We start from the raw sequence: 13,681 nt of genomic DNA on the forward strand, positions 1-13,681 counted from the left end.
CTGATCGATGTTTCTCTCTCATTGATGTTTCTAACTATCTATCCCTCTCCCTTCCTCTCTGTAAAAAAATCAATAAAATACATTTAAAAAAAAAAAATCTGATGAACAGAATGAACTGGTGATTATAATAGAATCAGGGACATAGAAAGGGAATGGACTGACTATTCTTGGGGGGAAAGGGGTGTGGGAGATGCAGGAAGAGATTGGACAAAAATCGTGCACCTATGGATGAGGACAGTGGGTGGGTAGTGTTAATTGTTAAAATTCTCAGTGCCTATTAAATTATAGGAACAGTAAGACCTCACTTAATGTTGTCAACAGGTTCTTGGAACTGTGGCAAAAGAATGTATAATGAAACCAATTTTTCATAGGCTAATGAATATAAATAAGACTTAAGTTCCTGTGGTGTCTCATCAGTGTTCTAACAGAATGACATTATTTGAGGACCTGCTGTATCAATTAAAATTAATTGAATGAATGAGTCAATGAACAAAATGGTCAGGGCCTTGGATTATTGGACTCCTCTTTGTTCTTCTAGATTTATCTTCTGTCCTGTCCTTCTTGCTACATCCCAGATGCTGATCTTTTGTTTGTTCTGTTTTATACCACCCTCCCTCCTGCCTCAGAACTTTTAGATGCTTTATTTCCTCTGCTTGGAATACTCTTTCTTGCCCTGCCACCTTCTTTTCCTTCTGTAGTGGGTGTCTACTACTCATCCTTTAGATGTCAACTCAAAATTTCTTGTTTCAAAGAAGCTCTGGATTAAGACCCCCTACCGTATGTTCTCTCAGATATACTATTTGATCTTCCCTCTTTCCAGCTAAACTGAAACCTGCAGAAAAGTAGGAACCTTGAGTGTTCTGCTTGCCACTGTATGTGTCTGAATGGTGAATCCTCAATTAGTTCTTATCGAATGTTCCCTTCTAACTCTAATGTCCTGCCTTAAGGAAGTGGTAGGTCATTTCTATATAATTAGGAATGGTGGGCTATCAGGAAACTTCATAGTATTAAACTAAGCATGATTGATAGTTAAGTATTATAACCCAGCATTATTGGTCAAATATGGGTTAGATATGAACTTTGTATTTCTCAGTTGACATTCCATGAGAAGATATGAATATAAATAAAATATGGCTCAAGAATTCTGGTTTAGCATAAATGGAGAAGCATGTGCATATTCTATATAATAAACGCCTAATATACTGTGTCCGGTCATCTAGTTGGCCATTCAACCAAAGTGTAATATGCTAATGATATGCTAAGGCTGCTCAACTGCTTGCTATGATGTGCACTGACCACTAGGGAGCAGACAGTTGACTGGTCGACAAGTCACTATGACGTGCACTGACCAGCAGGGGGCAGATGCTCCAATCAGTAGGTTAGCTTACTGCTGGGGTCTGGCTGATTGGGACTGAGCAAGACGGGCTGAACACACCCTGGAGCCCTCCCGCAGCTTCTCCCCGGCTGGCCAACCTCCCATGTCCCTCCCCTGCCCCAATCATGTACCAGAGGGGTCCCTTGGCCTGGCTTGTGCCCTCTTGCAATCTGGGACCCCTTGGGGGATGTCAGAGAGCCAGTTTCAGCCCGAAGGCAGAACGACTGGTTGCTGTGACACACACTGACCACCAGGGGGCAGGCACTCAATGCAGGAGCTGTCCCCGGTGGTTAGTGCACTCCCACAGGCGGAGAGCTGCTCAGCTAGAAGCCAGGCTCATGGCTGACAAGTGCAGCGGTGGGTGCCTCCGTGGCAGCGCTAAGGATAGTCCGACTGACAGCTTAGGCCCACTATAGGGAGCAGGCCTAAGCTGTCAGTCGGACATCTCCTAGGGGCTCCCAGACTGCGAGAGGGTGCAGGCTGGAGGAGGGGACTGACCCCCTGAATTCCTCCCCACCCCGCCTCCCCCAGTGCACAATTTTCATGTACCGGGCCTCTAGTTGATTGATACTCTTGTTGATGTGTACAACATGTGAAAACCTGGTACATTTTGCTACTTCACTTAATTTCAGGAAAAGGTAAAAGACTAGCTAGTAACTCTTGTTAGCCAGTAAATTTTGTATGTAGTTTCACTTTAAAAAAGTAATTGCTGTGTGAAATTAGCAATTTTATATATTTTAGAGTTGCTTTAAGCAATAAGTAATGTATATGAAAGTACTTTAAAATGTGTGAAATTTATTGTTATTACTGTTATTATCATTTACTTGTGACATTAGGAAAATAAGTTATGCATTATGTTTATTCATGTAAAAAGTGGGGATAAAAGTAGTATTGACCCTAATGGGTAATTTTGGGAGTTAGATGAAGTAGTAGTGCATGCCAACAAAGAGCCTGGTGTACACAGTAAACTCGAGTCTCACACAGAGAACACCAACATCGTTTGCTAAATAGAGTTGCATAAGTCCCTACTTCAGAGACCTTTCAGAACAAAATATCCTATATAATCCTATCTAATAAAAGACAAAAGGGTAATTGACCGTACCTCCACTACGCTTCCCATTGGCTAATCAGCGAGATATGCAAATTAACTGCCAACAAAGAGGGTGGCCGGCAGCCATGCAGCTAAAGCGAGCAGGATGCTTGCTTGCTCCAGTGATGCTTGCTTGCTCCAAGGTTCCCCGCCTGCCGCAGCCTGCTCTAAGCTCTGAAAGCAACAGCTCCAAAAGCAACAAACTTTCAGGTATAGAAGCCAAACAAACCCCAGATACCTGCTTTCAGCCAGCCACAGCCTCAGAGCTGGGAGCACCAGTGACGGCAACAAAGTTTCAATTATAGAAGCTAAACAAACCCCAGATACCTGCTTTCAGCATGCCGTGGTCTCAGATGACCCCCACCCTGATCCAGGACACCTGATTCAGGGCAAACCAGCCGGCCCCCACCCGTGCACCAGGCCTCTATCGTATATAGTAAAAGGGTAATATGCAAACTGACCCTAACAGCAGAAAGACTGGGCATCACTGGTCACTATGACACACACTGACCACCAGGGGGCAGCTCCTGAGCTGAGTGTCTGTCCCCGGGTGGTCAGTGCACATCATAGCAACCAGTCGTCTGCCATTCGGTCATTTTGCATATTAGGGTTTTATTATATAGACTAGAGTCCCGGTGCACAAAATTTTGTGCACCGGGACTCTAGTCTATATAATAAAACCCTAATATGCAAAATGACCGAATGGCAGACGACTGGTTGCTATGATGTGCACTGACCACCCGGGGACAGACACTCAGCTCAGGAGCTGCCCCCTGGTGGTCAGTGCACTCCCACGGAGAGTGCCACTCAGCTAGGGAGCGCCACTCAGCCAGAAGCCGGGCTCACGGCTGGAAAGTGCAGCAGTGGTGGCGGGAGCCTCTCCTGCCTCCTCTGTAGGTGGGTGGTGAGGAGCGTGGACTGCGAGAGCCCTGGACTGCGAGAGGGATATTTCACTCCCGGCTTCTAAGCTGGCAGGCAGACATCCCCTGAGGAGTCCTGTACTGCAAGAGGGCGCAGGCTGGGCTGAGGGACCCTTCCCTGCTGCCCCAGTGTAGGAATGTCATGCACTGGGCTTCTAGTGTGTACTATAATTTATCCCTAGAATGATCTGGGTCAGTTTCTAAAGCTGGGAAGCACTGGATGATTTTAAAAGGAGTGCCAGCCCTGGCCGGGGAGCTCAGTTGGTTAGAGTGTGGGCCTGAAATGCCAAACTTTATGTAACCTATAAAGTGATCACCCTGTCAGGGTGATCCCCAGTCAGGGCATATAAGAATTAGCCAATTAATGCATAAATAAGTGGAACAACAAATTGACGTTTCTTTCTTTTCCTATTTCCCTAAAATTAATCAATCAATAAAAATAAAAGGAGTGCTAATGTGGACTTACTTGTACTCACTTGCTCTGAGCACTAGTGCTGGGGCAGTAGCTCCAAAAGCACCAGGGACATTGTAGCTTTCTCCCCCACCTACAGAAGTGCTGGCAGAGCCCATTGTTTCTTTGCTGAGCCCTCCCCCCACAGAGCCAGCAGATGGGAGCCATATTTGAGTTTCCATTAATCTGACTAATACTGATTCCCCCACCCCATCCAACTTGCTGGTCCACCCATGCTGTTTCCAGTGGATTTTCCATACAAACGGCCTGTCTTGTAAATTACAGCATAGGGAATATAGTCAATAATTTTTTTAAAAAATATATTTTATTGAGTTTTTACAGAGAGGAAAGGAGAGAGATAGAGAGAAACATCGATGAGAGAGAAGAAACATCGATCAGCTGCCTCCTGCACACTCCCCACTGGGGATGTGCCCGCAACCAAGGTACATGCCCTTGACCGAATCGAACCTGGGACCTTTCAGTCCGCAGGCCGACGCTCTATCCACTAAGCCAAACCGGTTTCGGCATTTTTTAATAACTATGTACGGTGTCAGATGGGTACTAGATTTATCAGGGTGATCAGTTTATAAGTTATATAAATATCTAGTCACTGGGTTGCACATCTGAAACTAATATAATATTGTATATCAACTGTAGTTGAAAATGAAAAATTATTTAAAAAATAAATTAGAAAAAAAGAAAAGGGATGGTGGTAATTACCACTGCTGTTCCTACTTCTAAACGGTCTCATTTTTCCTAACCTTCCTTGTAGGTTGGTTAGTAGAATAGGAATATCCCCTCTTGTGATGTAGTGTATAGCAAAGTGAACAAAATGTGATATGCACTGCCTTTCATAGTGCCTGGGAAACAATGGATACTCAGTAAATACTCATAAATTTGGAAGACAGTGAGAACCAGAGCTTGATTACATACGGGAATATGATTTAAATGTATGACAAAAGTACTAGGTTTTCTAGTACTTTTAGAAAACCTAGAGCTACGGACAACAGAGATGAAAACAAAAAATAAAACCATGTTGAAAAACATGGATTAAAGTTGAGGCTGTCACACAGTTTTGGGTTTCTTAGTGCTGCTATTACATTTTTAATGCTCTGTATATTTGCAAGAATGACTCTACCATAACTGATGATAAACTAAATGTCAATATATATTCTTTTTCAGATTTACTAAAAATTTATCTCCTGACAAGATAAATCTAAGTACTCTTAAAGGAGAAGGTGAACTGAAGAATTTGGAGTTGGATGAAGAGGTGCTCCAGAATATGTTGGATTTGCCAACATGGCTTGCTATCAACAAAGTTTTTTGTAATAAGGCATCTATTAGGGTGAGATTTTGATTTGTGTGAAAAGCATTTTCTGTTTTTTATTTTTTATTTCATCTCTATATTTTAAAATAAATACTTTGTTTTAGATAATTCTATAAAGAAGCATTTTTATTAACATAATTTAAAAAGACAAATACCTTTGTCTAAATCAGGAGTGGGGAACTTTTTTCTGCCAAGGGCCATTTACATATTTATAACATTATTTGAGGGTCATACAAAATGATCAGAAATTAGCCTGCTATATTTGGTCAAACATTTAGTTAACTCACCCCTAATGCCTTGGCAGGGCCAGACCAAATGATTTTGCGTGCCTTACTACACAGCCCACCGGTGAGATGTTCCCCACTCCCTAGTCTAAATAATTACATGAATATGTGCCTTCTGAATTTAGTCATATACTAATATATTAATTACTAAATTATAGATTCTAATTGTTAAAACATTTAATATAATTTAAATAAAATTATTGGGAATTTATTAGTAAAATATTCAAAGTTTTTATAGGATTTGTCAAATGTGACAGTTTAAATTTGTGATAAGTAAACACTTTATTTTAAATGAAGACATGAGGACTGATAAGTTGTCTTAATCTGTATATTTTTATTTGAAGTTTAGTCTCTTTTTCTCATTTGTTTCTTATTTTGAGGATTTTAAAGTTGTCTTTTGTTAATTTTTACTACTAATTAAAACTTATTTCTACTTACTTTGACACTAATGTCATATCACTTTTTGATCTTAAAGACTAGGCCTAGTTTTAAAGTCTGCTCGTGGAAATAGTAAATGCTAATTTGTTTCATAAAATTAAAATTGGGCACCAAAGAGAAGATTGTAGGAAAAAAGATAATCTCCTTTAATTTTTTCTTTTAACCTCCTTAAACAAAAATATCTTCAATGACGTTGTATTTTAATGCAGGCTATGTTTGAATAATATTTATTTGACATTGCCTACATTTTATAGCAATGGCCTCACTTCTGTATTTATCTTGAATATCTATAAAAAGATTGGTCAGAATTGTAGAATATAAAAAATTGTTAAGTGAACAAAACACTGATTATGCCTTACTGGGAAGTCTTAACTAAATTATGAAATTAAAATGTATTTTAAGGGCTGGGAAAAGAAGATATTTAAGGCAACCTGAAATTTTTATTTAAAATGATGACCAAACATATGAGTAGTCTTTTATGTAATATAGGCACATCTAATTTTAAGAGTATGAATGAATTGCTCGTTTTATTATTTTGCAATTTAAGAAAGAAGTCATCTGATACAATTTGGTATATCTGTCACTATATAAAGAAAGAAACTGTGTTGGTTACTGTTTTACATCTTTTTTAATGATTTATTTTAAAGAAAGAAACTTCTTTTTTTCAGATCCCATGGACAAAACTGAAAACACATCCCATCTGTTTGGTGAGTTCTGAATTGCTTCCAAAATAAACATTTATCTAAGCATCTAACTTTTAATATTAACACACTCTAGGATTAGAAATTGCACTTGTATAAAATATGATTTTCTTAGCAGTATATGACTACTTCTAACTGGTTTTTTGTTACACTCCTATAAAACACACAATTTTCCCACCATATAGTAAGTGCCTTGAGAAAGGATTGAATGCATTGTTTTCTGTTTTGATACTAGTCTCTTTAGGCCTTTAGAGAGGCACTTAAAATGACTCTGTTCACTTAATGTTTACTTAGCTCATGAAGAAATGAAAGAGGATATAGTCTTAAATCTATACTAATAATAGAGGAACATTAAAATTATCTGTGATGCTGTCATGTCACGACCGCTCAGCAGGCGGCATGCATAGCAGAAGTGGGTGGGCAGGGACTGCTATCACCAGGAGGGCCTCTGTGCGGCTCAGCCTGGCCCGGGGGCGGCCCCTGGTGGAGGTCTGCGGAGGCCTGCGCAGTGCTAACATAACACTGCCTGTGCATCCCCACCCAGCGCTGACCTGACACTGCAGGGGAGGGAGGGCTTGACAGGTGTGCGGTCGGCTGGCTCTGGGTCTTGCTCAGTGGGGGTGGGGCTGGCGGGTCTGGGTCTCAAGTGATTTCTCCGTGTGCACAGGTGTGCCGGGACTTGACTCTGGGTCCTGCGGCGCACCCCAGACTGACAGGAGGAAGACTTTCTTACACATTTTACTAATTTTCTTTAATCTCTGACACTTCTATTTTTAGAGAAAGGGCAAATAGCAATATTAAAATATTTCCTCTAATTAATTCCCTTTTAATGTGCACAGATTACGTGCACCGGGCCACTAGAATTTTTATAATATACATAAAATAAAATACCTAATTGCTTACAGTTTTAATGCATTTTTATTAGTCCTTAGATAAAGTAATAATGGAAATGAGTACATGTGAAGAACCACGAAATCCTAATGGCCCATCACCAATTGCAACTGCTTCAGGACAGAGGTAAGCTATTTCCATTAATCTGTATGACTGGCAAAGGGAATTCTTTCCTAGAGTCATCTCTGTTCTTTTCCCTTGTTAATTTGTTGTTCCATTGGTTGAATCATTGGTTGATTTGTGCATTCATTGTTTTGTGTTTTCCTTTTCTCCCTGATTTTTACCGATAGTCATCTCTATTATTTGTAGTAAGGGAACATAAAATAAAATCCACTAACCTCAGACAGTCTCTATTTCAGTCACCTTTTCCATCACACATTGTACAGTTTTAGTATATACATTACAAAAGTAGCAGAATTGATTTTAGCCTCTTTTATTCATCTTGTTTTTCTTGATATTTAAATAGTAGCGATCAACCAAAGGCAGAGCAGTAGCAGAAAATGAAAGTAGCACAGCTTAGGCATTCTATAAATCAGGTGGATATCATTTATTCTATGCATCAAAGGCGTTTTTATGATTCTTAAGAGTTAAATTGATGCCTAAAATTTTTTAGACCTTTTGGATTATTATAAAATTCATTAAGTAAAGAATGCTCGCAAATTGGATTTTGATAGATAAAAGCCTATAATTTTGAGACTTCGTTTTATCAGAAAAGTTTTCGTTTTACTCATTGGTTATATGCAATTTCTTCCTCTACCAAATGTACTGATGATTCCCCTTTTAAAAAACAATTATAGATTGCCTCATGTTTTAGTTACTAGGGTGTTTTATTTCCTCCCCAAGTAACTTGTGAGCCCTACAATGCCATGACTATATTTTAGTTTTCCTTATGTCACAGTGTTGTTCATATAGTAGATGTTCAATAAGTATTTGCTGAATTGAATTAGAGAATGTAAACTTTTTTAACCTTATTCTGAAATGATGAAATTATATTTCACTGGTTCCTTCATCCTTCTTTGTGTCATCCTTACTTGTTATAGATGCCTGCTGTCTGAACTGATAATTTTTGAGATAGTAATAATTTAACTTAGGAAATAACCTCCAATTTAAAAAATCTTTTTATCATTTTGAGAAGAGCATTTTTATAACTTACATGTGACCAGGCTAGGCTATTGTTTTAACAAAAATTTGTTCTTTTAAGCCAAAATGAATAAATATGATAGTTTGTGTACATGTTTGAGAATATTAACAGATAACTTTTTAAATGATTTTTTCGCTTTAGCACATTATATTTTGTTTTCCAGTGAATACAGCTTTGCTGAAAAAGTAGTTGAGGGAATCACTGTTTCTGTAAATTCTATTGTCATCCGCATTGGAGCAAAAGCCTTCAATGCATCCTTTGAACTTTCCCAGCTGCGGATCTATAGCGTGAATGCAAACTGGGAGCATGGAGATTTAAGATTTACTCGTATTCAAGATCCACAGAGAGGAGAGGTAAAGATTTTTTTGTTGTTGGCTTAAAAATTATTTTAGTCACTGATAAATAAAAGAGGATGTTTAAAATAATTACTTCTTATGGTAACTTAGATTCATATACTACTGGATTTGCTTTTTAACTATATCTCTGTTTTAATCTTACTTATTATTAAATATGCATATTTTAATATCTTTATAGTAATCTTTCAACTCAGAGCTAATCTATTTTAACTTCACAGCTACTCAGAATTGAAGTTTACATTTACCAAACTAAAATATATCATTTAAATTCTTGGTCCTGTGATTCAAATGATCTTTGTACTTTATAGTAAAATTAAATTACTTAGAATAAAAATATTAACAGCTTTACAGATGAGGACTATAATTATGAAGATGTATTATTGAATTTGCTGGAAGTATACAATTTCAAAAAATAAAATCATAGTGACTATCTAGAATGTCATGAAAATTAGTGAAGATACATTTCTATTTTTTTTTTTTATCTACATTTTTCGCATTCTGTTTTGTATAAGTGAAGCCAATCTCTGTGTTCTCTTTAGGTTTTGACATTTAAAGAAATAAATTGGCAGATGATTCGAATAGAGGCAGATGCTACCCAAAGTTCACATCTTGAAATTATGTGCGCTCCTGTTCGATTAATAACCAACCAATCAAAAATCAGAGTTACACTTAAAAGAAGAGTAAGTTAACAGGGTTTCCTTTGTGATTCATGTGATAGCTATTAAAATAATTTTTAAGCAGAATATTGGCATATTAAAAGAATGCAAAATAAAATATATTTCCTAAACCAATATTTGAAGAAACCTACTATAATAACATTTTTCAGTCCTCTGGATTTAATATTTAGATTTTTGTTTCTTATGATTGAATAGATTTCTCAGTTGCCAAATAACTGTTGAGTATTAACAGTTTTAACATTTTATTTCTCCTATTGAATCGCTCAAGAGCAAGTAAATAGTAATCAAAACTACTAGCTTTTGAAGGTTATTAAGATATTGACTGGTAACTAAGATAAATAGGGAAGATTGGTACTAAAAGATGTAAGTAGTTGAAAGTCCGCTATGGATTATGATGAAATCTAATGACAGAGTAATGACTTATTTTAACAATGGCTTGAAGTCTCAATAACATGTTTTGCATCACTGGACATAAATTACTATACTAAATTAAGTTGGAAAAGAATTTTTTTAGAATATGTGGTTAAAATAGCATTTTAGTTTTTAATGAATTTTAATGCCCTTTTTTATACTAGAATTAAAATAGGTAATTAAATGATTTATTACCTTTAAATGCAAAATTAAATTATTTAGGTACTCGTACCTATATAGCTTTTACCTATTTAGGTACAGGAATTTGTCAGTCTTTTTTTTACTACTGTATTGCTTATACTAAGAAATATTCTTTCCATACTTTTGAAACTCATTAAATATTTGATGAATAACGGAGGATCCATATTTCTACTCAAAAATTAAATTAAAAAATAAAAGTACATTATAAGTTCTACTTCTTGGCTTCATTTTATGAATCAATTTTTTTTGACAGTTAAAGGACTGCAACGTCATTGCAACAAAGTTAGTTCTAATATTGGATGACTTGTTATGGGTTTTAACGGATTCTCAGTTGAAGGCTATGGTACAATATGCAAAATCTCTTAGTGAAGCAATAGAAAAATCAACAGACCAAAGGAAGAGTATGGCTTCTGAACCTACACAGGTATGCTATTAAGTTAACAGGAACGAAAACTCTACTTTTCCTGTAAATGGTTTAAAAATTAGAATGGTAGTTGTTTTGTTTATGTGAAATAGATTATAATAGAGAGAGAAGAAGGGAGAGAAAGAGAAACATTGATGTGAGAGAGAAACATCCATTGGTGTTTCATGTACAGTTCTAAGGCTAATATAGCATCAGAATATGTATGCAGAATTGTTTTAGGCTATTAGAGGTACACATATATCTATACACTTCACTATTCTGTGTTTTTTCTCTTGGGGGAGAAAGGACTTTGAACTTAAAATCTCTTATGTCTCTTCTGCTTTCTAGCTTCTTTATATATCCAAGTTCAAAGACACACCACATCTTATAAGAGGCACTAGAGCACTTACACAAGTGCTTTTACAAAGAAATGATTAATTTCTACAAGATATATAATAGTGTATACAGTTGATATATACAGGGCTCACATTTCTTTTCTCTTTAATAGATAGAACTAATAATAATCAAATAAATAAATAAACTGCCTTTAGTAGTTAATAAGTATGTTTTCTAAGACAAGAAAGGCTGCAAATATGTGAATATAACTATTCAATTATTTACCAAAACATATTGGGTTCATATTCAAATTGTGTATAGTTGATACAAAAGAAAATATATTAGCTTATTTTTTATCGCTATTCCTAAGAATACTTATATTTTCTTGTGTGGGAATTGCAAGTGTTTAACCTGCAGTGCTAAGGCAGTATTGAACCTTTTAGAGCTCCACAGCAGCCCCATCTACGCAGCAAGTGAAGTCACCCCAGGCTTCAAATGCTCCTGATCTAAATGATGCAATCGTGAAACTGTTCAATGACTTCGATGTCAAAGAAACTTCCCATCATTTAGTGATTTCTCATCTAGACCTACACATATGTGATGATATTCATGCTAAAGAAAAAGGTAACTAAAGCTGCTTATTTTAAACTATGTTGGTTTTCCTAGAATTTACTATAAAAATGGGTTGTTTATCATGTTTATTATGTAGTATGTACATAAGATAACTAGTCATAACTTTATCATTCATAAGAGATACATGCATGAAAGGTGTAATGCTAAACATTGTAGATTGTAGTACTTTGAGCTCCATAGAAACACACTTGGGCAGGTGGGAGTTGGCGGGCACTGGGTGACTGTGCTTGCTGAGGAAAAGGAGATCCTAAGAAGCTGAGAGTCAAAATGTCATTGTATGCTTTCTTTGTGCAAACTTGCCGGGAGAAGCACAAGGAGAAACTTCCAGGCGCTTCAGTCACCTTTTCAAGAGTTTTCTAAGAAGTGCTCAGAGAGGTAGAAAACCATGTCTGCTAAAGAGAAAGGAAAATTTGCAGACATGGCAAAGGTGGACAAGACCTGTTAATGACAGAGAAATGAAAACTTACGGCCCTCCTAAAGGGGAAAGAAAAGAAGTTCAAGGATCTCGATGCACCCAAGAGGCCACCTTCTTCAGCTTTTTTCTTGTTTTGTGAATATCACCCAAAAATCAAAGTAAAATGAGCATTCTCGCCTATCCTTTGGTGATGCTGCAAAAAAGCTAGGAGAGATATGGATTCACACTGCTGCAGATGACAAGCAGCCTGATGAAAAGAAGGCTGCTAAGCTGAAGGAGAAATATGGAAAGGAAATTGCTGCATACCCAGCTATGGGGAGAGCCTGATGTGGCATAGAAGGGTGTCATCACGGCTGCAAAAGCAAGAAAAAGAAGGAAGAGGAGGGAGGTAAAGAGGATGATGATCAGGAGAAAGAAGGAGAAGATGATGATGATGAATAAGTTGGTTCTAGCACAGGTTTTTTTTCTTGTCTATAAAGTAGTTAATTGCCCAGTACACAACTCACTCATTTTAGAGAAAAAAAATTGAAATGTAAGGTTGAGTAAGATTTGTTTTTAAACTGTACAGAGTCTTTTTTTATATATATAGTTAACATACTACTGAATGTGACGTTAGATAGGCCCCATCTTGGTGGTATTTTCAGTAGCCACTAACCTTGCCTGCTATACACTATGGGGGTTGTAAATTAGCATGGACATTTAAAGCAGGTTCTTGGTGCTCAGCACAACTTAGTTTATGTGGGGATGGTAATGTTTTCATCTTCAGTTGTCTCTGATGCTGCTAATATGAAATAATGGTTGTTTTGTAACTGAATGTCACTCTGTAATTGAAAAAACAGTTGCAGCTGTTTTGTTGACATTCTGTATGCCTCTAAGTAAATACAATATTTTAATTAAAAAATAAACAAACATTACATATTGGTATGAAATGTTATTTTGCTTTAGTATTTAGTATTTCAGCATAATTGTTAGCTATCAATGCTAATAAAATTAAGTTTAAATAAAATCGAAGACTTAGTAGATGACATCCTTGGAGGAGAATGAAATATTAGACTTACCTGTGAATTAACTTTTTTATAATTTTGAACTAGAGGCCTGGTGCACAAAAATTTGTGCATTTGGGGTGGGGGTCCTTCAGCCCGGCCTGTGCCCTCTCGCAGATTGGGAACCCTCGGGGGATGACCACCTGCTGGCTTAGGCCTGCTCCCCGGGGAATTGGGCCTAAGCTGGTAGTCAGACATCCCTCTGGCAGCCCGGCAGCCCTCGGGGGATGCCCACTTGCCAGCAGGGAATAGGCCTAAGCTGTAATTGGACATCCTTAGTGATGCTGAGGAGGCGAGAGAGGCTCCCACCACCACTGCTTTACTGGCAGCCATCAGCCTGGCTTGTGGCTGAGCAGAGCTCCCCCTGTGGGAGCGCACTGACCACCAAGGGGCAGCTCCTGCATTGAGCGTCTGCTCCTGGTGGTCAGTGTGTGTCATAGTGACCAGTCATTCCCAGTCATTCTGCTGTTAGGGTCAATTTGCATATTACCCTTTTATTATATGGCTGGTGCATGGGTGGGGGCTGGCTGGTGTGCCCTGAAGGGAGTCCCAGATCAGGGTGGGGGTGCCGCTGGGATGCCTGGGCAG

General features: G+C 37.7%; 1 protein-coding gene and 1 pseudogene across 1 annotated transcript in view; both read left to right on the forward strand.

Annotated features, from left to right (window-relative positions):
• Positions 1-2,229: 2,229 nt before the first annotated feature.
• UHRF1BP1L (UHRF1 binding protein 1-like) overlaps positions 2,230-13,681 on the forward strand; it is a 45,358-nt gene continuing 33,906 nt past the window's right edge. The window contains exons 1-8 of the mRNA XM_015567585.1: positions 2,230-2,279; positions 5,019-5,181; positions 6,554-6,592; positions 7,512-7,603; positions 8,782-8,971; positions 9,514-9,654; positions 10,517-10,687; positions 11,446-11,626. Coding sequence (XP_015423071.1) covers positions 2,230-2,279; positions 5,019-5,181; positions 6,554-6,592; positions 7,512-7,603; positions 8,782-8,971; positions 9,514-9,654; positions 10,517-10,687; positions 11,446-11,626 — 1,027 coding nt within the window. The remainder of the gene's footprint in view (positions 2,280-5,018; positions 5,182-6,553; positions 6,593-7,511; positions 7,604-8,781; positions 8,972-9,513; positions 9,655-10,516; positions 10,688-11,445; positions 11,627-13,681) is intronic.
• LOC102760266 lies at positions 11,764-12,491 on the forward strand (annotated as a pseudogene).

The sequence above is a fragment of the Myotis davidii genome, unplaced genomic scaffold (assembly GCF_000327345.1).
Source record: "Myotis davidii unplaced genomic scaffold, ASM32734v1 scaffold120, whole genome shotgun sequence".
In the NCBI taxonomy this organism is placed as follows: Eukaryota; Metazoa; Chordata; class Mammalia; order Chiroptera; family Vespertilionidae; genus Myotis; species Myotis davidii.